We start from the raw sequence: 27,299 nt of genomic DNA on the forward strand, positions 1-27,299 counted from the left end.
TCTACTACTATTGAGTATACAGGTACATTATTACAGTCCTGATTTCATGGATTTGATATTTTATTCACACATCTGGTTTTCTTTATAAAATGTTTAAATACTATAACAGAAATTATAGACTACTGTTTAGCACTATAATCATATTTGTTGTATTTTAAGTATTTAATTTAAATTAATAACAAATTTCAAAACATGGTAGCCTCCATCTTCTTAATCATTCATCTGTTTCAGATATGAATTCCAGAGTGTCTGCAGAATGTCAGGTGTCTCACAATTCACACATGTACAAAGATAATTGGGACAATAACCAGTCCTTACTCAATGACTAATATCAGGGATTCTCAACCCACACTTGCTCATTTATGTCACGTTACGGTCCCCGACCCCTCCCTATTGGGCATGTGTTTACGTTGTCTGCGTCTACTCGTCTGCGTCTGTAGATCTCTGTGGGTGCGGTTACGTCTTGTGTTAATCCATCTCACCTGTGGCTCGTCTCGTCATCACTTGGGGTTTATGTTTTTTGTCTATTTAATGTGCGCTCGCAAAGTGTCCTGTGCTCGTCGTTATTTGAGTCTTACATGTCACTTTATGTGTTCTCGTTATACGTGCGCCGTCTGCGCAATTCTGTGTTAATCAGTGGCGCAAAAAGGGGGAATGCAGCGTATGCGACGCATAGGGGCGCTGCACTAGAGGGGGTGCCAAATTGATAAGATATAATACTTAATTTGTGTCCATCTTACGTTCGCCCCCCGTCAACAACTTTCGTTCGGGGGGCGCCAATAGTATGTTTGCATACATCTCAGAAAGTAAGTAATTGCACCCCTGGTGTTAATAAACGTTACGTGTGGAATGAGAGCCGGATTCCTGTCTCGTCCGTCGCTGTCCGCCACACGTCACAATTTACATTATGTCGCGACCTACTTTTATACAATACACATATTATAACAAGTTAAAAGGGTTAACAATTGTGCTTACCATGGCAACAAGAATGGTTTGCATGCAGGGCTCCAGACAAAAATTGCTCAATTACTCAAACCCTAAAAGAAAAAAATCAGGCACCAATAACTTTTTCTAGGCACCATAATAATATACAAACTAATAAGCATTGCAACATACATCAGGCCATCTGTTATTTAGGATCTCTGCCGTCCAACATGCCTGATGTCTTTCTCTTCCTTGTAACTGCAGTAAAGTTGGTTTCATGTTTGCATATTCCCGTATTCAGAATTAGATATGTTATTTTAAATGTACTACTGTCAACATCTACAAATTACCTTATGGACGAAAGTGGCGGTCGTAAAGGCCCCAGAGCACTGCACACTCTGTTTTTCTGCAAAATATTTCAATAGTTTTTAAATGATCCTTCAAAAGACCATAAAACAAGTTGTTACATATTAAGTGCATCTTAAACAACAACCTACTACTCTTGAATGGGTAGTTCTACTGTAACGCTGCTCGCACAGCGGAGCGAGAGGACGGACACAATTGCTGAGATGACCGAAATCAGGGTCAAACAGAAAAGTATTGGTCAAGTCCGATAGGGAGTCCGAACATAAAACACTTAGCGACATACTGAACACTAGGAAATGAAACACGGGAAAACGCAGACGACTGAAACGAACAAATAACACAGGGCAACAGGGCAGCAAACGGGAAGTACTCACAAGAACAGGATAACGACGCATAAAGCACAAACCAATAGATAGACAAAACCACGGATAACTAGACTGGGGAAATACTGGGACTTATATACAAAGAACTAAACTAGGGACAGGTAACGGCAATGACACGGGGGCGTGATAACAAACAAGGAATCACGGAGACAAACGAGTGGGGCGGGATAAACAGGCACAGACACAAGGGAACCCGGAGTGACAGCCAAGGGAGGGGGCGAGGCCATACGTGACATCTACTTATCTCTTTGTGGTGGTCAGTTTTTGTTTAAACATTTCAATAGCTTTTAAATGTCACGCTGACAACTCTGAACCCCTCCTTGTGGGCGTGGCCCTATGTTGTCTGCATGCCGTTATGTCCATGTTTGTAGTTCCGTGGGTGTGGGTTGTTTGTGAGCATGTTCGTTAGTCTCACCTGTGCCTTGTCTCGTGATCACGAGGGTATGTGTTATTCAACTATTTAATGTGCGTTCGCGCAATATCTCATGCTCATCTTTGTCTAAAGCTCGTGCCGTTGTGAGTGTTCTATGTTGAGTGCTTGCGCTATCTGCGCCGCACTTTATGCGTTGTGCACCAAATAAACGTTGTTTGTCAGAAGTTGTGCCTGCCTCCTCCTACCGTTACATTAAACGGTCATAAGACCATAAAACAAGGTCTATTACACAAAATGCATCCTAAATACAGTAACAACCTACAACTCAGATATCGGTATTTCTACCTTGCACCTACCTTGTCATGACCCACCAGTTGAGAATCACTGACTAATATCATTAATGATCAGATATTTAGAGGAAATCTTAACAAAATTTAAAAATGGATTTTTAATTGACTTCTTGTTGTAGGTCAGTTTCACTGTGAAATGTGGAGAAACTTTACTGAATATCACTGATGGACCTCTCTCAAAGGAGGTAGGTAATGAGGAAGCACAATCTGAAAGAAAGTGACCTTTGAAGTGTCATACTTGTGTTCACAGGATGGATGTGCATTTACGTTCTTTATCTTCCCTTCTGCTTACTGATCAGGTTGTGAGCCAAAAACTCAATATGATGTTCAACATCACAAAGAACCTGCAGTATACTAATAATTCAGATGCTCTCATAACCTATGGAAACACAATACTGAAAGTCACAGTTAAACTGGTATCTGCACTGGTGAACACAACAGAAACCAACTACTCCATGTACATCCCTCTCAATGGCTTAGGTAAATATATATTCAATTAAGTGACTTAGCATTCCAGATACTATTTGGTGCTTGGTACAGTGCTTTCTCTGGGATTGCTGTTGAGTGATTACAGTTCTAGAGTTGCTTTTATATTGTGTCAACTGAAGCCTTCTCTAGTTATCTAAATCGCAAACCACATAGAAACATCCTTCCACAAATAAACACAAGAAACCCCTGTATACTGAAAACACATTTAATTATTCAACCATTATTCAAGAACAAATGCGCAGTCTTGCATCGGTAGCCAACTATACCCAGGACGAGATTACTGAAAACATAAGCTTCTTTTGGAAGTCAACTTAAGATCTTCAACATACATAAACCAAGCATTAAATATACTTATATCATATATTTATATAAGAGAAATCCATCCCAAAACCAAACTGAAGTTTATTTCAGTAGACATATCAAAACAGAAGAAACATTACTTTAGGTATTGCTTTAAAAGTTTCACCAGATATGCATGGTAAAGGTTAACCCCTCCTACTTACTGTAATATGTAAAAATATGTCTAATATCTACAGCACTGATGGAACATGGGGCTAGATTACAATTATTGTCTTGTTATTACACTTATTGTCTTGTCAGATATCCAGGTTTTTGCAGTTGGACCAAACACCTCCATAAATGAAGTCATTCATCTTGAACGAAGCAACAACGCTTGGATGGAAATCGACCTTATCAAGATTTCACAAAAAAATAATGGTACCATTGTAATCCTTTCACCTTTACACCAGACTTCTGAGGCTTCCATCCACCAGGGTTGGGTCAGCATCAGACTGGACAGGAGGGGCAGTTGATCCAGTCATTATTCAGTTACCCTTCAGGGCTATACTCTATATATATATTATATATATATATATATATATATATATATATATATATATATATATATATATATATATATATATATATATATATTATGGCAAGCCGTTCAGGAAAAAACTATATATATATATATATATATATATATATATATATATATATATATATATATATAATGACTGCTAAGTCTGAATATATGGAATGAAACCTGAGAATATGGAACGAAAGTCTGAATATATGGAATGAAAGTCTGAATATATGGAATGAAAACCTGAATATATGGAATGAAAACCTGAATATATGGAATGAAAGTCTGAATATATGGAATGAAAGTCTGAATATATGGAATGAAAGTCTGAATATATGGAATGAAAACCTGAATATATGGAATGAAAGTCTGAATATATGGAATGAAAGTCTGAATATATGGAATGAAACCTGATGTCATCGACGCACTCGCACCATTTTGTGACTCACCATTTTGTGACTCGCACCATATTCAGACTTTCATTCCATATATTCAGACTTCATTCCATATATTCAGATTTAGCAGTCATTCTATATATATAGTTTTTTATAGTTTTTTCCTTGCCTAAAGGCTTGCCATATACAGTTGTGATCAAATTTATTCAACCCCCACTGAAATAAAGTGTTTTGGCCAGTTTGACATTGATTTTGATCATTTCAGTCATCTTATTTACAATTATATCAAAGAGGCACTTATAAATTAGACAAACATAACATAATATTTATGATGGAATAACCACAAATGTCTTTACTGTGCTCACATCATTATCAGTTTTATTCAACCCCCTAGTGACATTATTTTTTAGTACTTAGTACAACATCCTTTTCCAGTTATGACAGCTTTCAAGCGTGAAGCATAGCTTGACACAAGTGTCTTGCAGTGACCTATGGGTATCTTAGCCCATTCTTCATGGGCAAAAGCCTCCAGTTCAGTCACATTCTTAGGCTTGCGCACTGCAACTGCCTTCTTTAGGTCCCACCAGAGGTTCTCAATTGGATTTAAGTCTGGTGATTGCGATGGCCACTCTAGAATGTTCCAGCCTTTCATGTTCAACCATGCTCTAGTGGACTTGGATGTGTGCTTCGGATCATTGTCCTGTTGGAAGGTCCAACGTCTCCCAAGCCGCAGGTTTGTGACTGACTCCATCACATTTTCCTCCAAGATCTCCTGGTACTGAAGGGAATTCATGGTACCCTGCACACGTTAAAGCTTTCCTGTACCATTAGAAGCAAAACAGCCCCAAAGCATAATTGACCCCCCGCCATGCTTCACAGTAGGCAAGGTGTTCTTTTGTTCATAAGCCTGGTTCTTCCTTCTCCAAACATAGCGCTGGTCCATTGTCCCAAACAGTTCTAATTTAGTTTCATCTGACCACAGTACACTGTCCCAAAACCTTTGTGGCTTGTCCACATGACTTTTGGCATACTGCAGTCGACTTTTCTTGTTCTTTGGAGTCAGCAAGGGGGTGCGTCTGGGCGTTCTGGCATGGAGGTCTTCGTTATGCAGTGCGCGCCTTATTGTCTGAGCTGAAACTTCAGTGCCCACATCTGACAGGTCTTTTTTCATTTCCTTAGCAGTCACGCGGGGATTTTTCTCCACATTACGCTTCAGGTAGCGCACAGCAGTCGCGGTCAGGATCTTCTTTCTGCCACGACCAGGTAACGTTTCCACTGTGCCCTTTAACTTGAACTTGCGAATGATACTTCCGATAGTGTCTCTTGGAATATTTAACAACTTCGCAATCTTTTTATATCCATTGCCATTCTTGTGAAGAGCAATAACCTCTTCTCTTGTCTTCTGGGACCATTCTCTTGCCTTCACCATGCTTGGAAACACACCAGTAGATGTCTAGAAGGAGCTGAGTATCACAGTCCTTTAAAATCTGCCTAATTGGTGCTTATCATGCTTGATTGCTGCTCGTTGACATCCACAGATGTTTTCAATACCTGATGGAAAACACTGGAATGAACCTCTGTTCTTAGGAGTGGTAGTCGTAAAGGGGTTGAATAATTGTGTCAATGAAGAAATCACAAAAAGGCCATTTAATACTTTATGACAAAAAAAATTGATGCTATCTTAGTTGCATTTAGTTCTTTAACAAGTCCTTGTAAGATTTCATTATGAACACAATTACAAATGTGCACTGAATTCCATAAAACCCTTCGCAGCATTGGGGGTTGAATAAATTTGATCACAACTGTATACAGTGGGGAAAATAAGTATTTAGTCAGTCACCAATTGTGCAAGTTCTCCCACTTAAAAAGATGAGAGAGGCCGGTAATTGACATCATAGGTAGACCCCAACTATGAGAGACAAAATGTGAAAAAAAAATTGAGAAAATCATTTTGTCTGACTTTTAAAGAATTTATTTGCAAATAATGGTGGAAAATAAGTATTTGGTCAATAACAAAAGTTCATCTCAATACTGTATATCCTCTGTTGGCAATGACAGAGGTCAAACGTTTTCTGTAAGTCTTCACAAGGTTGGCACACACTGTTGCTGGTATGTTTGCCCATTCCTCCATGCAGATCTCCTCATGTTTCATCTTCATTGCCCTTGCTGATGGAAGGAGGTTTGCACCCAAAATCTCACAATACATGGCCCCATTCATTCTTTCATGTACACGGACCAGTCGTCCTGGTCCCTTTGCAGAGAAACAGCCCCAAAGCATGATGTTGCCACCCCCATGCTTCACAGTTGGTATGGTGTTCTTTGAATGCAACTCAGCATTCACTGTCCTCCAAACACGACGAGTTGTGTTTTTACCAAATAGTTCTACTTTGGTTTCATCTGACCATATGACATTCTCCCAATACTCTTCTGGAACATCCAAATGCTCTCTAGCAAACTTCAGACGTGCCTGGCTTTAGCAGGGGGACACGTCTGGCACTGCAAGATCTGAGTCCCTGACGTCGTAGTGTGTTGCTGATGGTAGCCTGTGTAACGTTGGTCCCAGCTTTCTGCAGGTCATTCACTAGATCCCCCCTTGTGGTTCTGGGATTTTTCCTCACCGTTCTTGAGATCATTTTGACCCCACGGGCTGAGATCTTGCGTGGAGCCCCAGATCAAGGGAGATTAGTAGTAGTCTTGTAGGTCTTCCATTTTCTGATTATTGCTCCCACAGTAGATTTCTTCACACCAAGCTGCTTGCCTATTGCAGATTCAGTCTTCCCAGCCTACAATTCGGTTTCTGGTGCCCTCCGACAGCTCTTTCGTCTTCACCATAGTGGAGTTTGGAGTGTGACTGTTTGAGGTTGTGGGCAGGTGTCTTTTATACTGTTAACGACTTCAAATAGGTGCCATTAATACAGGTAATGAGTGGGGGAAAGAGGAGCCTCTTAAAAAAGAAGTTACAGGTCTGTGACAGCCAGAAATCTTGCTTGTTTGTAGGTGACCAAATACTTATTTTCCACCATTATTTGCAAATAAATTCTTTAAAAGTCAGACAAAATGATTTTCTTAATTTTTTTTTCACATTTTGTCTCTCATAGTTGAGGTCTACCTATGATGTCAATTACAGACCTCTCTCATCTTTTTAAGTGGGAGAACTTACACAATTGGTGACTGACTAAATACTTATTTTCCCCACTGTACAGTTGTGATCAAATTTATTCAACCCCCACTGAAATAAAGTGTTTTGGCCAGTTTGACATTGATTTTGATCATTTCAGTCATCTTATTTACAATTATATCAAAGAGGCACTTATAAATTAGACAAACATAACATAATATTTATGATGGAATAACCACAAATGTCTTTACTGTGCTCACATCATTATCAGTTTTATTCAACCCCCTAGTGACATTATTTTTTAGTACTTAGTACAACATCCTTTTCCAGTTATGACAGCTTTCAAGCGTGAAGCATAGCTTGACACAAGTGTCTTGCAGCGACCTATGGGTATCTTAGCCCATTCTTCATGGGCAAAAGCCTCCAGTTCAGTCACATTCTTAGGCTTGTGCACTGCAACTGCCTTCTTTAGGTCCCACCAGAGGTTCTCTATTGGATTTAAGTCTGGTGATTGCGATGGCCACTCTAGAATGTTCCAGCCTTTCATGTTCAACCATGCTCTAGTGGACTTGGATGTGTGCTTCGGATCATTGTCCTGTTGGAAGGTCCAACGTCTCCCAAGCCGCAGGTTTGTGACTGACTCCATCACATTTTCCTCCAAGATCTCCTGGTACTGAAGATAATTCATGGTACCCTGCACACGTTGAAGCTTTCCTGTACCATTAGAAGCAAAACAGCCCCAAAGCATAATTGACCCCCCGCCATGCTTCACAGTAGGCAAGGTGTTCTTTTGTTCATAAGCCTGGTTCTTCCTTCTCCAAACATAGTGCTGGTCCATTGTCCCAAACAGTTCTAATTTAGTTTCATCTGACCACAGTACACTGTTCCAAAACCTTTGTGGCTTGTCCACATGACTTTTGGCATACTGCAGTCGACTTTTCTTGTTCTTTGGAGTCAGCAAGGGGGTGCGTCTGGGCGTTCTGGCATGGAGGTCTTCGTTATGCAGTGCGCGCCTTATTGTCTGAGCTGAAACTTCAGTGCCCACATCTGACAGGTCTTTTTTCAGTTCCTTAGCAGTCACGCGGGGATTTTTCTCCACATTACGCTTCAGGTAGCGCACAGCAGTCGCGGTCAGGATCTTCTTTCTGCCACGACCAGGTAACGTTTCCACTGTGCCCTTTAACTTGAACTTGCGAATGATACTTCCGATAGTGTCTCTTGGAATATTTAACAACTTCGCAATCTTTTCATATCCATTGCCATTCTTGTGAAGAGCAATAACCTCTTCTCTTGTCTTCTGGGACCATTCTCTTGCCTTCACCATGCTTGGAAACACACCAGTAGATGTCTAGAAGGAGCTGAGTATCACAGTCCTTTTAAATCTGCCTAATTGGTGCTTATCATGCTTGATTGCTGCTCATTGACATCCACAGATGTTTTCAATACCTGATGGAAAACACTGGAATGAACCTCTGTTCTTAGGAGTGGTAGTCGTAAAGGGGTTGAATAATTGTGTCAATGAAGAAATCACAAAAAGGCCATTTAATACTTTATGACAAAAAAAATTGATGCTATCTTAGTTGCATTTAGTTCTTTAACAAGTCCTTGTAAGATTTCATTATGAACACAATTACAAATGTGCACTGAATTCCATAAAACCCTTCGCAGCATTGGGGGTTGAATAAATTTGATCACAACTGTATATGTGTCTGAGAGTAGCTGTAATGTACAGTGGCCTATTTTATGTTACAGCATTCATATATGTAGCATCTGTGGAAACATTTGAGGATACAGTAGCTGTGTCACTGAGGACTGTAGAAAATAAAAGGTGCAGCAATCTAGTTCTGTCACTTTTGCATGAACTCAAGGAACTATTTGATCATCACATTCAGCATTTAAGTGCCAGTTTGAAGAAGGAATTTCTGCTCATAGTTATATAATTTCAATTGATGTACTGATGTTTCATACTTCAGGATCAGCTGCTGTGGCTTTCATGATCTACACCAACATGTCAAGCATGCTGAATTCCATCTTATTCAATACAAGTAACAATACAGTGAAGACCATCATATCCACGGTGGTGTCAGCTACTCTCCCTAAAACCAACATCACTCAGTTCACCGAACCAGTGAACATCACCCTGCGTCACAATACAGTGAGTTTTATGTCATAAAATTCATGCCTCATTTTTTTATTTTTATGCATTTGAATTATCAAAACCTGAAACACCGTTATAGACACCAGTTTTATATAAACACCACTTTTTGTGATTGTAACATTGCTGAAGTGATAGCAGCATGCAGAACCACTGGTTATTATTATTAGCAATAGTAGTACATTAACTACTATTAGCTACTAGCTACTATGATGTGGTGGTTAGCACTGTCACCTCACAGCAAGGTGGTTTGGGTTCGATTCTCGGTCTGGTCCGCTCTGTGTGGAGTTTTCTGATGCTCCAAAGGAGGCAGTCCATCTGGTTCACTAAGATTCCTCTCTGTGATGCTAAATTAATAAAGTGCAAAGCAAACTATCCGTGGCCCCATTCCAGCTTATATAACTGTATTTACTTGGTTTTTGCCATTATCTGTGGTGGCTGGGATATTTGTATTGGACATTTCTAGCTTCCACTTCACAACTGCTCCTGTCAGTACCTGCGCCAGATGTATGCTCATGCAACTATCATAGAAAGAGCGTGTCTGTAGATTTATGCTTGTTTGACTATCATAGAGGGTGAGTCTTGGGGCAGTCATGGCCTGGTGGTAGGGAACTGGTCTTGTGACTGGAGGATCGTGGGTTCGATTCCCAGACCTGAGGCCATGACTGAGGTGCCCTTGACCAAGGCACCTAACCCCAACTGCTTCCCGGCCGCCGGGCTAGGGCTGCCCACCGCTCTGGGCACGTGTGATCCACAGCCCCCTAGTAATCACTAGAGTGTGTGTGTGTGTTCTAACTGCACAGATGGGTTAAAAGCGGAGGACAAATTTCGATTGCGGTGTAAAAATCACAATTGACAAAATACGGCACATTTACATTACATTTACAGTCTCTAGCACTGAACGTCTCATCTCCCACTCCACTGTGATGAAGTGAGCAGTCACAGTCAGGTAGCTCTCTATTGCCCTGGAGGTCCAGCTGTCTGTGGTTAAGTCGACAGAAGATTTTTTGGATAATTCGTTGACAATTTTGGTATTTTCAGGTTCATAAAGAAAAATCTTCATACTGTGTACGCGCAAGGGGGTTTTGTAAAGTGGCTCAAGCACTTTAATCATACTTTTAAACCATTTGTTTTTCACAACAGAATACGGCCTCATGTCTGCAGTCCCAATAGACTTGGTAATAGCATTAGTTCTGTCAGGGCTGACTGGGATGCCACCCCTTCAGCCACCACAGGAGGGAGCTCCCGAGTCAGGACTAGACTCTCTGATCATGTGCCTGTTACAAGGTGTCTCGCCACCTTCCTCTCTCTTGGTCTTTCTCTTTTTGTCTTTGCTTATTAGAATCCCTATCTCCTGCGCCGCTTCCTGGCCCATCAAGTTTTTCCCCAGCTATATCCTTCCTATCAGTTTGTTACGTCTGAGACTCGCAAAAACTAACATGTTTGCAAAGAGAGCTTACTTTGGTTTTGCACACAAGGGGTTAAAATCTCAGTAGTAGCGGAAAGAGACGAATAACCCACAAGAACACTTGATTGCACATTTAAGTTGACGTTAATTTGAATGTACAGTTTTTATCTTAATTTTGCTCTTAATTTAATATTTATTTTGCACTCAAAGTTGTTAGTTCATACTTATTTTTTGTATTATGTTAGTGATCCCGTGTCACTTCGCGCTTCAGCTTTTGCAAATTCACTCTTTTGCGGATTTTGTGATGGGCAGGGTGAGAAATAAAATGAAAGCGATCACGCCAAGTCTCAGGGAAAATGGAAGGTTTAATAGAAAAGTGCGCAAACCAAAAACCCGTGACATGATCCAAATGAAGGATATAATGACCAGCGGTCAACTGGTACAAAGACAAGACATATATACCCTCAGGTGAGACGGATCGCGGGCTTTGCCCACCTGAGGGACGAACACAACAACACAACAACCGGACAGCTGGCGCTGTGGACGGAGGTAACCAGTAGGGGGCCTGCCGTACCGTGACAGATTTTTATAAGATATTAATGGGGAAAAATAATTTGCAGGTCTTCGCTTTTTCGCCGGTTGTCTGTGGATTCCAATCGGTGGGAAAAACATTTATTTTATGATATATATTTTTTTACATGAAAAAATTTCAAAATGTATAAAAATATATTATATAAGTATTAAATAAGTATTAATTCTAACAATAAAGGAATGTTATAAAAAATAAAATAGTACGAATTACAGTAAATAGTGCATATTTCCCCACGGAAACGAGAAGCAGCATCTTGCCTGAGACGCTACTTGCCTACATGAGATTGTAAACAACACGACTGGTTGCTCGCTGGATAAGCACACATGCACAGAACAGTGTGGAAATGGTTATTAAGGGATGGGAAATGTTTATGTAACGTAAAGGTGTAGGGAGGGTTTATAAAGCCTTAATATAGTGTATAAATACTTAAATAAATATACCGTTTCTACTTTTTTTCGGTTATTGCGGGTGGTTCTGGAGTCTCCAGAATGCGATAAACGGGGGATTACTGTATTTGTAATGTAATTTATATTTCCTATAATAAACCCAACATTTAGTTGTATATTTTTTATATATCTATTTTTCGTCTCCTGGTCACCAAGGCCGTGAACTAAACTGAAACATGAACCGTTCAGCCGTGTATCAGTTAGGTGGGTCGGAGTCCTGCCAAGCACGGAACAATTAGGTGAACAAATCTTTTGAACGATTCTTTTTAGTGAACTGATTCTAATGATTCAGTTCATCTAAAACAACTGCTGTGCCCATCACTACTCAGGAGTCACTTTCTTTTAAAAAGCAGAAACCTCTTGCCTCAATTAAAGGTCCTTTACACACGTACATGGCCAAGACGCATTGACAGACAAACTGTAGGAAAAGCGAGAGGACTAAATAGAAGGGCAACAAGGGAATAAATGCAACACATTTGAAAGCAATAACAGATGAAACAAATTAGATGAAAGGCGTGGAAAACCAAGAACGAATGCATGTACAAAGAAAAACACGGAGGAGGAAGACCCAAAGAGTGGCTACTCATTACACAGTTATATTTTGACTTTGGGAAGGGTTTTTTGTTTGACAGGGTGTTGGCCTCAGCCAGTTCAAGGATTCAAGGAGACTATTGTAGGTACCATGCTAAACCAGCAGGTGGCAGTACCACTGGCAACACATTAAACAAGCTTGCTTTGATGGAAGTAAGGGTGTGTCTACAGTCCAGGTGTTTAAATACCCTGAACAGCCATAATTTCTCTCGCTCTGGTTTGACCGACACATAGGTTAGACCTAGGGGTGGGAATCGTTTACTATCTCACGATTCGATTCGATTCCGATTTTGGGGGCCACAATTCAATTCAAAATCGATTTTCGATTCAAAACGATTTTCGATTCAAAAAACGATTTGATTTATAAAAATTTCTGCTTAAGTCTATAAAATCTGCATGATCTACTACAGTCTGCTTTGCAAGACAGAATGACAAATACAGAAAACAAAGTGTCTTTCACATTTAATCAACAAAAATAATGTGCTTTGGTAAAATAAAATGCTTTTTGTTGTTACCAAAATTCTTGAGCTTCATTTTACAAGCTGTCAGGGCTGGCTCGGATGCTGTTCCCCCAGCCGTGGCTAGGGGCACCAGAGTCAGTCCCAGACTATAGGTGGCGTAACCATACGTTCTCAGCCAGTCTCTGCTTTCTCTGTGGTTGCTTCTCGTTTGAAGGTGTCTCACCACCTCTCTGTTATGCTTTCTCTTTACTTATTCGAGTATCTATCTCCTGCGTCGCTTCCTGACCCATCTCAAGTTTTCCCAATCCTGCATTTCTTCCTATCCGTTTTGCCTTTATTTTTGTGAAGGGTTTTATTTTGCTGCGGTGTTTTTTGCCAATTACTTCTTCTGGTGTCCTTGGTTTCGTTTTCGCGTTGCATATATCCGCGCTGTTTTTTAGTTACTGTTGTTATTTTGTTTCTTTCTCCCGTCTCACTACGGTTAACTGTTAGTTTTCCCGCGTTGTATTTTGCGCGTTGTTTTTTTGTTTCTATTTGCTCCATGCCCTCACGGTTTTGATTTCTATTCGCTTGCGCTTTGAGTCTCCCGTGTTGTTTTGTTTGTTCGTTCTGGATCGCTGTGCGCGTTTCCCTCTCGCTAATACATGTGACGTGTGTCAAACGTATTGCTTTTGCGAGCCGGCACTCGTGTCCACCCTTCTCTATATTATTTCACGCTGTGTGTACGTTCCCGTGCTCACCGCGTTACACACGCCTTGCACACGAGCTACATTGTGTCAAGTTCGGTCTTCCCTAGCATTCGTAAATACCAAAATGAACCCATATTTTTGCCTTAAATGAAGACGGAACAGGTTGAATATCTCTTTCCTCCATCTGTCTTGAAACCTTTCCGCAGTGTGTCCCAGAACCTGCTGCGTAAAGTCTCGCGTAATTTTGTAATTACGTAACGCGACTTAAAATCGATTCTGAATCGTAGTAAATGAGAATCGATTTTTGATATATGAATCGATTTTTTGGCACACCTCTAGTTAGACATATTAAAGAGAGGCTCCGCCATTTCTCTCTCACCGGTTTTCTTTATTGAGAGCACACAACCTTTGATACGACTAACAGCAAACAGCTGAAAGTCGTACTACTTAATTAACGAGCCCGAGTTACGGTGTAATCTACCAACATACTGATCAACGTTACCGCGACAACAGATTCACCAAACGACTTCAATCCTACTTGCTGACACGGCCACACGGACTGAAACAAAGGCGATCAATTCCCTGTTAAACCGTGAACGAGACTCTCATTCCTGGACTTCATATCTAGAAGGACGATTCCCAGCACACCTGGACGACATCGCTTTATCAACGAGGTGCCTGTGGTGGAAATTCCCTCCTAATTCAGGGAGGACGACGACACTACCCCAAACCCTCAACATGTGAGACTCTTACCGCTGGGCATAGTTTATCAAAGGGCAAAGTTATTTGAACTGCAGACTTATCTAAGTTTAACTAAAACCTTCTCAGTGTTTTGTGTTCAACTTTGTTTAGATAGTCTTCATCAAGATTTGTATATACAAAGTTCTCTTTGCTGTGCATGCCACCATCGTTTATTTATCTGATTAATGGACAACTTGTAGTCTTCCCCATTCTCACACACCACATTAATTTTTAGTTATTTAGCCAGCGCCATTACTCTTTGTTCTGTTGGTTTTAAATAAATGTATCATTTATTTTCACCAAATTGTCTGTGTTGATGTCATTCAAAAGTGGTTGTTAGCAAAACCTCCAAAGAATTCATAGTTATATCCTTCAGATACCAAACCATTAATTACCTTTAGTTGATAACTAAACTTGTGGTTCTGGTATAATTAGAATATGAGACTGATTCTAAATTAATGAGACTGATTAATAATTAAGGTAAAACAAATTATATCTACTTTAAAGGATTAGTAGGTGAAACCCCTACACTATTGTCATTCACATCACATGTGGTACATGAGGTGGAATGAAATTAAGAATCCAGGGTCCCAGTTTTTACCCCAATAGCAGCAATATAATAAAAAAAATTAATAGAATAGAAAGAAATAAGTAAAATAAAAATAAAATAGAATAAGTGAAGTAAAAATAAATCTGTAACAAATAAATAAATCTGAGTACTTTCAAGTTATTTTTTAAAGTGACTGTGGGTAAAGTGTCCTTGTGTAAAGTGCACATTGTCAGAGAGACCAATTGAGTGCTGGTTCTCATTTAGAGTTTGAGAGTCTGACAGCTTCCGGGATGAAGCTGTTCCTCAGATGGGAAGTTCTGCACTTAATGCTCCGCAGCCTCCTGCCTGAGGGGAGCGGGACAAAAATTGAGCGTGCTGGGTGGGTGGGGTCCTTCATGATGCAGGCGGCCCTCCTCCTGCATCTGGAGGTGTAAATGTCTGTGGTGGTGGTGAGGTTGACTCCAACAAAATGCCAACACAGGAGGAAAGTGGTTACTTCCCCTGGCATTCTTAGTTCTGTTTTGTTTTACGCATTGAGTTTTTCATGTTCTCTGAGTTTTCTTTGTTATTTTTTCTCCCATCTCTTACGGTTGATTTTTCTTTTTACGTGTTATTCCGCGTTGTTTTGTATTGGCTTTCCTCCCGTGTTGTCACAGTCGAGTTTTTCCTTTGTACGCATTTTGTTTTGCGCGTTATTATTTTGTGTTAGGTATGTTACTGTGTTTGTACGCGTGGCTCTACCACTCCAACTGTACTCTCACTGTTTTTACAATAAATAGTTTTCTGTTTCTACAATAAATAGTTAACTGAACAAAAAAAAAAACTTTTGTTGTCATTTCTTTAAGGTTCAGTGTATCTTTTAATAATATATGTAACAAACTGTGATACCGTGATAACCGTGATACCGCGGTATTTTCTGAGATGGTTATCATACCGTGAAAATCTCATACCGTTGCAACCCTAGTCTCAACAAACAGACCTACTGCCTTTTAACAGTGCATGCTATGAACTCCAACGTTCTCAAGAAACAAATAAATCACCACCCTTCTTATGTCCTTAGAACGTCGCCCCTAATAGTGCTCTCATCTGTGTGGAATGGAAAGAAACTGGATGGACGGTAGATGGTTGTACAATTATTGAGTCCCACTCCAGTTACAGTGTGTGCTCCTATGTTCACCCGTCAACCTTCGCTCTCTTAATGCTGACCAATCCTTCAATGGGAGACAATGTAAGGTCAATTAAAGATTAATTACATGTAGATACAAAACATTATAAACTTTACCCAAGTATAACCTTTAACCACAAACAATTTTTCTAATAAATGCACTTAAACCCACTATTCCTCCTATCAAACTGTACTGGTCATATAAAGTAAATCAGTCCAAATGTTTAAGAATGAATCTAATTAATTAATGTATCTAACTGTCAAAGATGTGAAATGTTCTTTTGCTTTGCAGAGTAGCCCTCTGTTGCTATTAAACACAGTGGCTATGACAGTGGGACTGGTGTTCCTTAGTTTGAATCTACTAACCTTTGCCCTTTGCCTGCGAAACATGAGAGTGACAAATGTAGCTCAGATCAACTTGTGTGTAAGCCTGCTGCTAGCGCATCTCCTCTTCCTGCTCACACAACAATTCCTGCAGTATCTCCAACCTATTCAGGTCAGTTTATAGAGCTACACACATCTTTACTTTTTTTTTAGGTTTTACTCTATTTGGTCCCAACAGGTGATGATAACCAGATATCTAACTAGTAAAATAATGAGTATTATTTAGATTAAAGAATAAAACAATTAAATAATGGTATGTGTCATGTTAGAATACATGAAGATTATTTTCTTTTCCTTTCTTTTCTTTTTCCTTTCTATGTTTCTCACCAGGCGGCTTGTGCAATAATAGCAGGTATCCTACACTTCCTCTTTCTCTCCTCTTTTGTGTGGATGTTCATTGATGCTGGTCTGATTTTCATCGTTGTGAAGAACCTAACAAAGATCAGATCAAAGCATGTGGAGGTGCTAAACTGGAAATGTCTGAGTATCATTGGATACCTTATTCCCATGATTGTGGTTAGCGTGTCTGCTGGACTTGTCCCTGAAGGATATGGCAGTGAACAGTGAGTGTAGAGCTGACAAGTGTGGCTCAAGTGTGCAGTATGTATGTGAATATACTGGAGTCAATGGCAAGTCTGGTTTCTTCATTCATGTTTCTCTGTAGATGCTGGCTTAAGATGGACAAAGGCTTTATTTGGAGCTTCCTGGGTCCTGTTAGTTTAATTCTTGCAGTAAGTTCAACACTCTTAGATTTGGGAAATAATATTGCTTTGTCAATAAGTAGCCTATAGTTAATCACAATTATTGCAATTTCCTTTTATCTGCAGTCAAACCTGATCCTGTTCTTCATCATTCTACTCATCTTAACCTCAACTTTGAAACGAATAAAAAGTGACTTTTTGAAAGTCAAAGAGCCTATGAGTAATCAGCATTATTTAAGAAATGTCATCCTTAAAGCTTTGGCTCAGTTTTATATTATTGGTTGCTCCTGGATACTGGGTTTCTTCACAGACAGAAGTAAAGTGGTGGAGATCCTCTTCTTGATTCTCAACTCCCAGCAGGGCACCTTCATCTTCCTGGTCCACTGTGTCTTCAACCAAGAGGTAAGCAAACACCAAGCCAAAATAATCAAACACTTACCTGAGGTTACCTTTTATAAAAGTCATCCCATAGCTAAATCACTTCAGTGAACTAAGGCATTTACCACGTGGTTTATTTATTCAGCAAAGGAAATTACAATCTTCACATTTAGGCAACTAAATCAGAGGCCATTGTATCAGTATTCTGAAAGACTATTACAAGATCTAAAATAGAGTGCTAACAAGCAGAAAAAAAATCAGTGAACATGAACCATATCCTCCCAATCTCATCCTCCCAATGCAGACCTGTGTAACATTTCATAGAAAGAATATTCAAGGAAAGTGTACCAAACATGTAGTATGCTACTCCAAAAGCTATGAAGCAAAAATGAAAGTCAGCCAGATCACACTGGAACTGGGGCAAGCAGAGGGTCAAACACAGTCCAGCTTCAACAGTGGTAAACAAGTAAAGAAAATAGTAGAGTCTAATAATAGTCTGCCAAATGCCATAAATGTAAATAATCTATAGACTCTAGACTAGATCCAGTCTAGAGTCTATAGAAGGGGGACAAAACAGGAATAAGTTACCCAGGATACCTTGGCATAAACACAGTAACTTCACACTGAAGAGGCTGAAAATGTGAGTTTTACAGAGTTCTTTCGGTGTAGATAGATGTGAGAAGAGTGTGATTTATTAATATTTATTATTTATGCACAAATCCATAATCAGTGTTAGATAAATGTTCCGAGAGAATACCTTGAGAGGTGTCCAACAAAAAGACAAAACCAACAAATAAAGACTTAGACGACAATCACAAAATACAACACAGAATAAATGTTACCACAATGAAGAAACCAAATAACAAGAACAGGGCTGTCAAAACCAACACACTACAAAAAACACAAGTCAGTTCACAACAACACAGACGTGTGTGGCCGGTGGTTAGTAAACCTGTAAGGCAAATCAGGGTAGCAAACTGGTGGATGTAGAAGGGATGTAGGAGGCAATATGACGGCTTTCACTTGTCTTTACTGTTGGGGTCTTCTCATCTGTGAGAGCACGGGCGCTCTATGATGTGTACCTACATTTGCAGTGAGAACATGCAGAGCATTTCCCTCAAACTGCCAATGAGCAGAACTAGCTTTCACTTTTCAACTGTCATTTAGTCATTCACCTAATCTAGACTGTTGCTGACCCACAGAGTGAGCACCAAAATGTACGGATAACAACCCTGAACCTAGCCAGAGCAAGAATCCAACCTGGCAACCTGGTCTACTGTTTATCAGTAGTTGTTAGATGTTTACCTTTTGTAAATATATGCCTCATTATGAAAATTATAGCCTACTAAATTATGCCTTTATATTTATCGTAATTTTAATTTACTATATTCTATCATATTAAGTAAAATATTTAATAAAATGTAATAAAATAACAAATTTATCCATATTTAAAAGCTTACTGTGGAACTACATTATCATCCATCATTTTTACATTACATTTTATCCAGAGTCTGCTCGTCCCAGTTTTTACAGAAAGAGAGATGGTAAAAGTTTAATGCCTGGGACTTTGAATGAGAAAGAGGGGAACGTATTCACAGAGATCGGCAAGGGTTATTGTGGGTAAATCCATAATCAGAGTCCTTTAAACAGTCCATGGTCATAACAGGCAGGCAATCAGGCACAGAAGAGTTATTAATACAAGAAATGCTTAAACAAACTGAATGAGAACTTACACACACACCAGGAAAATTCAGGCAGGTAGAAGTAAATCAAGGTTACTTTCAATGACAAGCAATTGTGAGGACAAAGCACAGGGTATAAATACCTAACAAAACAAAGAACTAAACTATATACAGCTGAACACAATGACAAAGGGCGGAGATTCAAATGACAAGAGTATGACATCCGAAATGTCATACCAAAACAAAAAGAATACCAAAACAAGGAAATAAAACACAGACAGGAGGAGCTAAACTTACAACCCAAGACAAGATTAACAGGTGGGGGGACCCCAATGTGACAACAGGTCTGTAGTCGAAGTGTTGACATATTCAAGAGTGGTACCATCCTGGCTGTCTTGAAAACAGTAGGTACTGAAACTAAGGAATTGCTGATGATGGCCCAAATAAAGGCAAGGAGATCTCTTGAAATTTTCTGGAACACAGTGGAAGGAATTGGATCATGCAGCCATGTAGTTGGATTTCTGGATGTCAGCAGTTGATTGATCTTGTTTGAGGAGAGAGGGGAGAAACAAGCCAGGTAGTTGGGCTAGAAATACTGGTAGGAAGAGTGGGCACAGTGAAAAAGGACTGATGGAATGCTGCAATCAAGGTGACAAAATCCTTAGAAGTAAGAGAGGATGGAGGAGGAGAAGGGGGATGGTTAAGGAGAGAAGAAAAAATACTAAACAGCTTGCGTGGATTGACGAGTAACAGAATACTGATTGATAAGGAGAGCATAGAAATGAAAGTATTGGTAACTGTACTTTGTACAGGGAGAAAGGGAGAAAAAAATAAAAACCATGCCACCCTCGTTTGTTTACATTTGATGCTTCTCTCTGTATTCCTGCTCACAATGGACGTTGTGATAAGAAAAGGAACTGTGCTCCAAATCACTGAAACAAAAATAATGAATTATAGATACAAACACACAAAGATAGCATTTTAATATCACTTTCGCACACAGTGGCTGGAAAATGGACTCACTTATTGTTATCCACAAATTATTTTGGATGAGTCGAGTTGAGTCATTAGGGATGAGTTTCTAGTTTCAAGTCTACAAAATGGTATGACTTTGCATTCATGGGAAAGCTGCTAGAATGAATTCTCTGCTCTCAAGAAAGAACAAAGTTGCTCATTTAAACTTTGCCGGAGAGCACTTGGACGATAAATGGATATGGATATAAAGAGAAGAGCCTCCAATCAGTGAAGCAAGTTGGTGGAAATGTGACAGTCTGGGCCTACTCTTCTGCCTCCAGACCTGGATGACTCCATATTGCCTAGGGAACCATCAATTCCCAGGCATATGAACAAATTCTTGACCATAACCACATGCCATCAGTCAGTTGAAGCTGTGATGGAAATGAATTATGCAACAAGACAACGACCCACAGCATTCCAGCAAAACTATCAAGTAATGACTTATGAGAAAGAGAATTTGTACTCTTGATTGGCCCAGTCAAAGTCTGGATTTCAATCCCATAGAAATACTGTGGCAAGATCTGAAGTGGGCGGTACATTTACATTTAGAGTATTAGGGTACATGCCAGATGTCCCTCTAACCTCTCTCAGGTGATTGAGATCTGCAAGGAGGAGCGGGCAAAAATCCCAAAAAGCAGGTGTGAGACACTTTTTCATAGTTACAGAAGACATTTGGTTGAAGTAATGGCTGCAAAACAAGGTGCCACAAGCTACAAACTAAAAGCTCACATACTTTTGTACTTTTTACTTTTATTGAATAAATAATGAAAACATTTTTTTTCTGTGTGTGGTGAAAGATATATCTTGCTGATGCGCTGGGATACATCATCAGTGATGTATCCTGGGGTCTCTGGGTGTTTCGGGTCTTTCAACATCAGACACCCTCGCCCAGGCGACCCGACCGGAATCGATCAGACTCCGGTCTGTCCCAGCAGCATTCGTCCACGGATCAGCCCTCTTGATCCAAAGCCATCTTGTGGCTCTTTCTGCAGCTTCAGTTGCAGACCTGATGGCTTTCCTCTTTGCCTCACTGGTGAGGCCCAGCATGGTGAGGACTTTACAAAGGGACCGCCCTGCAAATCCTCGGCATCCCACCTCCAGAGGTTCACAGTATGTCCTCCAGCATTTGCTCCTACACTCCTCCACCAGCTCCTGGTACTTGGCACGCTTCCTTTCATTTGCCTCCTCCATGCGTTCTTCCCAGGGCACTGTCAGTTCCAGAATGATCAACTGCTTGGTGGAATCAGACACAATGAGCATATCTGGTTGGAGGCGAATCGATGTTATTCTTGCTGGAATCTTTAGCTGTTTGCCCAGGTCCACTTCCAGCTGCCAATCTGTGGCAGTGGTAAGGAGACCTGAACTGGCCCCTGCTTGAATATTGGGCTTCTCTCCAGCTCTGTGAAACCTGATGGACTTGGGCTTGCAGTGTCCCTTGGTGCTCTTAATGGCCTTGGCTATACTCTCATCAACCGCCTTTAGCACCTGGTCGTGGCGCCAGCGATAATGCCCCTCTCCAAGTGCTTTCGGGCAACTACTGAGGAGATGTTCCAGGGATCCCCGTCCTGGGCACTGGGGGCAGGATGGTGACTCTACTTTGCCCCAGACATGGAGGTTGGATGGACTAGGTAGGACATCATCAACCGCCTGGACTAAGATCCTGATGTTAAGGGAGTCTGCTCTCCAAATGTTGGACCAGGTGATCTTCCTTTGCAGAACATTCTCCCGTTTAGTCCAGGCTCCTTGCCTGCCCTCACTTCTTCCTGGATGAGCTGTTGCCGCTGTTTTCCCTGGGCCTTGTCCACCCTGATAGATGGGAAATAGCCAATACCTGCACGCCCTGATGCTATGGACCCAACCATCGCCTTCTGCCTCAGACGTGACTGCCATTTCCAGAGCCTCGTCCACCCTCCATTTTCAGCCTGTCCGCACCTGGATGCCAGCTAACGCCACCTTCTCATCCCTAGATTCCCTGTACTGCAGAGCTTCTCGAGTTCTGGTCACCATAAACTCCTCAGTGAGCCCCCTGAATGGAAGCTGCAAGATATTACTACTGCCATACAAGGCAGCACTGCTCAGGCTTCAGGGTATGCCAAGCCATCTTCGTAAGTAGCTGCTGATCTTTCTCTCCATGGCCTCTACAGTTGTAATAGGTATTGCATACACTAGCAGAGGCCACAGGATGCGAGGCAGGATGGAGTGCTGGTACATCCAGGCCTTGAATCTCCCTGGCAAGCCAGATCTGTTGACACATCTCAACCAGCTCTCAAGCTCCTTGCTGGTTCTCTGGATAGATGATGAGTCTTTTAGGCTGCAATGAAAAAGCTTCCCAAGACTCTTGACTGGCTGTTCTGTAATGGATGGGATAGTGGCTCCAGCCAGAGAGAAGCGGTACCTGTCTGTCACCTTTCCTTTCTTGAGCACCATAGATCTTGATTTTGTTGGCTTAAAGCTCATCCTTGCCCATGTGATGAGCTTCTCAAGTCCTAGCAAAATCCATCTGCTGCCCGGGACAGATGTAGTGGTGACAGTTAGGTCATCCATGAATGCTCTTATAGGGGGCTGACGTACTCCAGATTTTGTCAGGGGTCCCCTGCACTCCACCTCTGCTGACTTCACGATCATGTTCATGGCGAGTGCGAACAAGATGACTAAGATTGTGCAGCCCGTTATGATGCCCTTTTCAAGTCGATGCCAGTCTGATGTGCCCGACACAGCAGTGACTCTTAGCCTGAAATTGCTGTAATAGTCCAGGATAAGGTCTATGACTTTGGTGGGAACGTGATGTTGCAGGAGAGTAACCTCAACAAGCTTGTGAGGTATGGAGCCATACGCATTGGCTAGGTCCAGCCACAGTACGGTCAAATCTCCTTTCCCTTCATGCGCCTCTCTGATGAGTTGCGTTACCACTCCTGTATGTTCCAGGCATCCAGGCACTCCAGAAATCCCACCCTTCTGAACCGTTGTGTCAATATAACTGTTCTTCAGAAGGAACTCTGTTAGTCGTCGTGACAAGACGCTGAAGAAAATCTTGCCTTCGACACTTAACAGTGAAATCGTCCTAAACTGACTGATGTCCTTTGAGTCCTCTTCCTTCGAGATCCACACACCCTCTGCACATCTCCATTGGCCTGCCACTTGTCCCCTGCGCCAGATCACCCTCAACAGCTTCCACAAATATCGCTGTAGTTGTGGACAACGTTTATACACAGTGTATGAAACATCGCTGGGGCCTGGTGCTGATGCTGATCTGGCTCCCTTCACAACCTCCTGTATCTCAGCCAAGCTGGGCTCCTTCATCACAAACTCCACTGCTGGCGCCTGCAGGCTAATGAGGGACCTCTGTGGTCCAAGCTCTTGTTCCCTCTCTGGGTCGCTGAGGGTGTTGTGCAGAAAGATGTTTACCTCTGCCATTGAGCACATAAGGTTGCCACTCTGTTTATCCCCAGTTTCTTGGTGAAGATAAAGGGATTAGAGATGAACGCAGCACGCTTCCTTGCTCTCTCCTTTCTTCACCTTCGGTCCCCTTCTGCACGTCGCAGCATCATGAGCTTTTTCCTCAGAATGTTTCTAAGGTCTGCTAGGGGTTGTTGTTCTTCTTTACCTTCCATCTTTTACTGCTTCTTAAGGATCTGCAGTTCTTTCCGCAATTTTTGGATCTCAACAGCATCACGGTTTAGTGTGAATTTGGTCCTCGGGTTCCTGCCCTCACTGAGGCCAAACCTCTCTGCTGCATAGCTGACTATGATGGATGTCATGGTCTCAAGGCATCTGTCCACTTCTCCCTTCGTGGTGTTTTCCAAGATCTGGCTTACGTCTGTGTCGAACTGTGCCCATACTGCCCGGCTAATGGCTGAAGGCCACTTGATCCGCTTCTGATGGAATGATTTGCAGGGGTTTAGAGGCTCTACTGCTTGGAGAGACTGGGCACTATGGGGTGCTTCCTGGCCGAGCTCCTCCTGCATCTCACCAGGATCAAATCCTGTGCATTGCAATAAGTTCCCCTGGTCCCTACATTTCATCCTGGCCAGATGTATCTTGAGGCCACGCAAGTTCTTGCACACTTCTGCAGATGCATTGCACATTCGTAGTTGAGTTTCCATTGCCATATGTCGATACCGTGTGATACTGGCTCTCATTCTTCCCCCCTCTCGGGCTCCCCTGGGGGTATATCTCAGAAGGCTTATCCGTAGCAGAAATTGTGTTCCTCCCTCATGGGAGACACAGGTTGGGGTGCTAACACTCCCTGCCCTGTTTGCCGTCTTTCCGAGCTGTCAACTGTCTCTCCAGTTGTCACCAGACTCTCCCTGGTTGTCACCCAGTCTGTTCCTGAGTGTCACTGGCTAAGCCAGATTGACAGGTGAAAGATACATCTTGCTGATGCGCTGGGACACATCATCAGTGATGTATCCTGGGGTCACTGGGTGTTTCGGGTCTTTCAACATCAGACACCCTCACCCAGGCGACCCGACCGGAGTTGATCAGACTCCGGTCTGTGTCCCAGCAGCATTCGTCCACGGATCAGCCCTCTTGATCCAAAGCCATCTTGTGGCTCTTTCTGCAGCTTCAGTTGCAGACCTGATGGCTTTCCTCTTTGCCTCACCGGTGAGGCCCAGCATGGTGAGGACTTTACAAAGGGACCGCCCTGCAAATCCTCGGCATCCCACCTCCAGAGGTTCACAGTATGTCCTCCAGCCTTTGCTCCTACACTCCTCCACCAGCTCCTGGTACTTGGCACGCTTCCTTTCATTTGCCTCCTCCATGCGTTCTTCCCAGGGCACTGTCAGTTCCAGAATGATCAACTGCTTGGTGGAATCAGACACAATGAGCATATCTGGTCGGAGGCGAATCAATGTTATTCTTGCTGGAATCTTTAGCTGCTTGCCCAGGTCCACTTCCAGCTGCCAATCTGTGGCAGTGGTACTGGACTGAACTGGACTGAACCTGAACTGGCCCCTGCTTGAATATTGGGCTTCTCTCCAGCTCTGTGGAACCTGATGGACTGTGGATATATTGATTAATAATTATGAATTATAAAATGGGGCACCATCCTGATTTAAATACCATACTCCAACTTTAATTTAACTGAGTGAAATGCAAGTAAAACAACTTTAAAAGGCTAGATGAATGAAAGCAAATTTGACTAAAATGACATAAAACAACGTAGTTCTTTATCGTAGTAAGGGCAGTCAAGGGCAATACCCCGGGAATTACACATGGGCGGGTAGCAAGACTGTAGGGGTGGATGTGGATTATAGAGGTGGATGATACTAAAAAGGTAGTCCAGCATTACTGTGCACTGTGTTTTATTAACTCACTACATTTTTGGACAAATCAGACAAGTTACACTTCAAAATGAGGGTCGTTAAGCTTTCACCAGATCACACTTCCAACATATGATCTACTCAATGCATTACTCTTTAGTAATACCAACGGTTGCCTGCAGTTAACCACAGTCCTCTTAGCAGGCACAGGTGGTGGTCATAGTGTTCACATCATGAGCGAGGAGGGATCTCCCTCCGTACACCTGATGAGTCTTATACGTAAAGCTCCGACCCTGGCTAAACCAACTTCCCCCTCAAGGAACGACGTCCTTTAAAACAAATTTCCACAATACATATACGTACATACATACATACATATATATATATATATATATATATATATATATATATATATATATATATATATAATTTCATTACTTTATATTGTCCATCACTGACCTCAATATCTTTTTAACCTTTAACCTTTGTGATTTCCAGGTGAGACAAGAGTACAGAAGGATATGGCGATCGTTGCTCAAGAAAAAAGTTGATAGTATGTTGATGTCACAAAGTTCAGGGAAGTGATGTGACTTGTACTATGTTACCTTTGTCAGTTCTTCCATGTATATCCACTGCATTTAAATAATCAACCCAGATTTCAGTCTGAATGCATGATGTTTCATTTTCCTTTTCATGTGTATGTATGATGCTGTGGCTATATTACATCAATAATTATTCAAAATTTTAGTTATCAATTTATATCTATTACATAAAACAGAAGAGGCTGTTGTCATGATGCAAACCAAATGCTAATCTTATGCTATGACTTGTGCAACATTCTAATCAAATAAATAATTAGCATAAGTATGGAAGACACACTAAACTTGATAGTCAACATAAAAATTTTACAATAATTTCATTATCTTGTTCAAAAGAATATTTGTAAACAGATTACCAAACAAATAAAGTTTGAAGAAAACAGGTCAGATTTTATGTTCTAAAACACTATGTTCAGGTGGCATTATAAATTAGTAATCGCAACTTTTTGAATTTATAAAATTTGTATGTTTGTTTATGAATGGTGTGTTCTGGAGCTCGTTAAATAACCATATACTGTGACGGGCAGGTGTGAGCAACAAAAAGGAAGTGATCACGCCAAGTCTCAGGGAAAAAGGGTGGTTTAATATAAAGTGTGCAAACCTAAAACCCGTGCAATAGATCCAAATTAAGGATATAATGACCAGCGGTCAACTGGTACAAAGACAAGACATATATAGACAGACAAACGACCATCAGGTGGGAACGGATCACGGGCTCCGCCCACCTGAGGGGCGTACACGACGTCACAAAACAACAACAACACAGCCGCTGTGGACGGAGGCGGCCGGTAGGGGGCCGCCTCACCGTGACAGACCCCCCCACCAAGCCGCACTCCCCTCCACTGGGTGTGTGGCACACAGCGGCTGCACAACAACACGAAGGGGCAGGAAGGCAAGGACAGGCAGGGACACACCTCCTGCAGTCCACGAGCTGAAACACAAAACACATAAAACATTACTCAGCTCACCTCCCCGGGCGGGACCCTGGACCGACCGGGCCGTTAACAACACATAACCACGCCCCAGTCGGTCACAGGGCCCTCACGCCCTAACCGGCGTTTAGCCAGAGAGCCCCAAGGGTGTGCGGACGAGGAGCTACGACTCCTTTGTCGTCCTTAGTGTGTGCGTGTGTGCAGGTTACCTCCCCGAGGCGTGGCTACTTCACCTCCTGGACCTACCTCCTCCCAGAGCTGACCCCTGCCTTCTGCTAGGG

The 27,299-nt window shown here is 41.7% G+C and overlaps 1 protein-coding gene across 1 annotated transcript; it reads left to right on the top strand.

The window, feature by feature from the left end:
- The first annotated feature begins 234 nt into the window (after positions 1-234).
- On the top strand, positions 235-27,299 carry LOC143490881 (adhesion G protein-coupled receptor E3-like). The gene is made up of 12 exons (XM_076989422.1): positions 235-263; positions 2,516-2,581; positions 2,696-2,876; positions 3,486-3,602; positions 9,237-9,418; positions 15,957-16,124; positions 16,354-16,557; positions 16,776-17,008; positions 17,110-17,176; positions 17,273-17,366; positions 17,457-17,548; positions 25,986-27,299. The coding sequence occupies exons 3-12, from the start codon at positions 2,717-2,719 to the stop codon at positions 26,070-26,072; spliced, it is 1,404 nt and encodes a 467-aa protein (XP_076845537.1). The 5' UTR covers positions 235-263; positions 2,516-2,581; positions 2,696-2,716; the 3' UTR covers positions 26,073-27,299.

Source organism: Brachyhypopomus gauderio, unplaced genomic scaffold (genome assembly GCF_052324685.1).
Source record: "Brachyhypopomus gauderio isolate BG-103 unplaced genomic scaffold, BGAUD_0.2 sc67, whole genome shotgun sequence".
Lineage (NCBI taxonomy): Eukaryota > Metazoa > Chordata > Actinopteri > Gymnotiformes > Hypopomidae > Brachyhypopomus > Brachyhypopomus gauderio.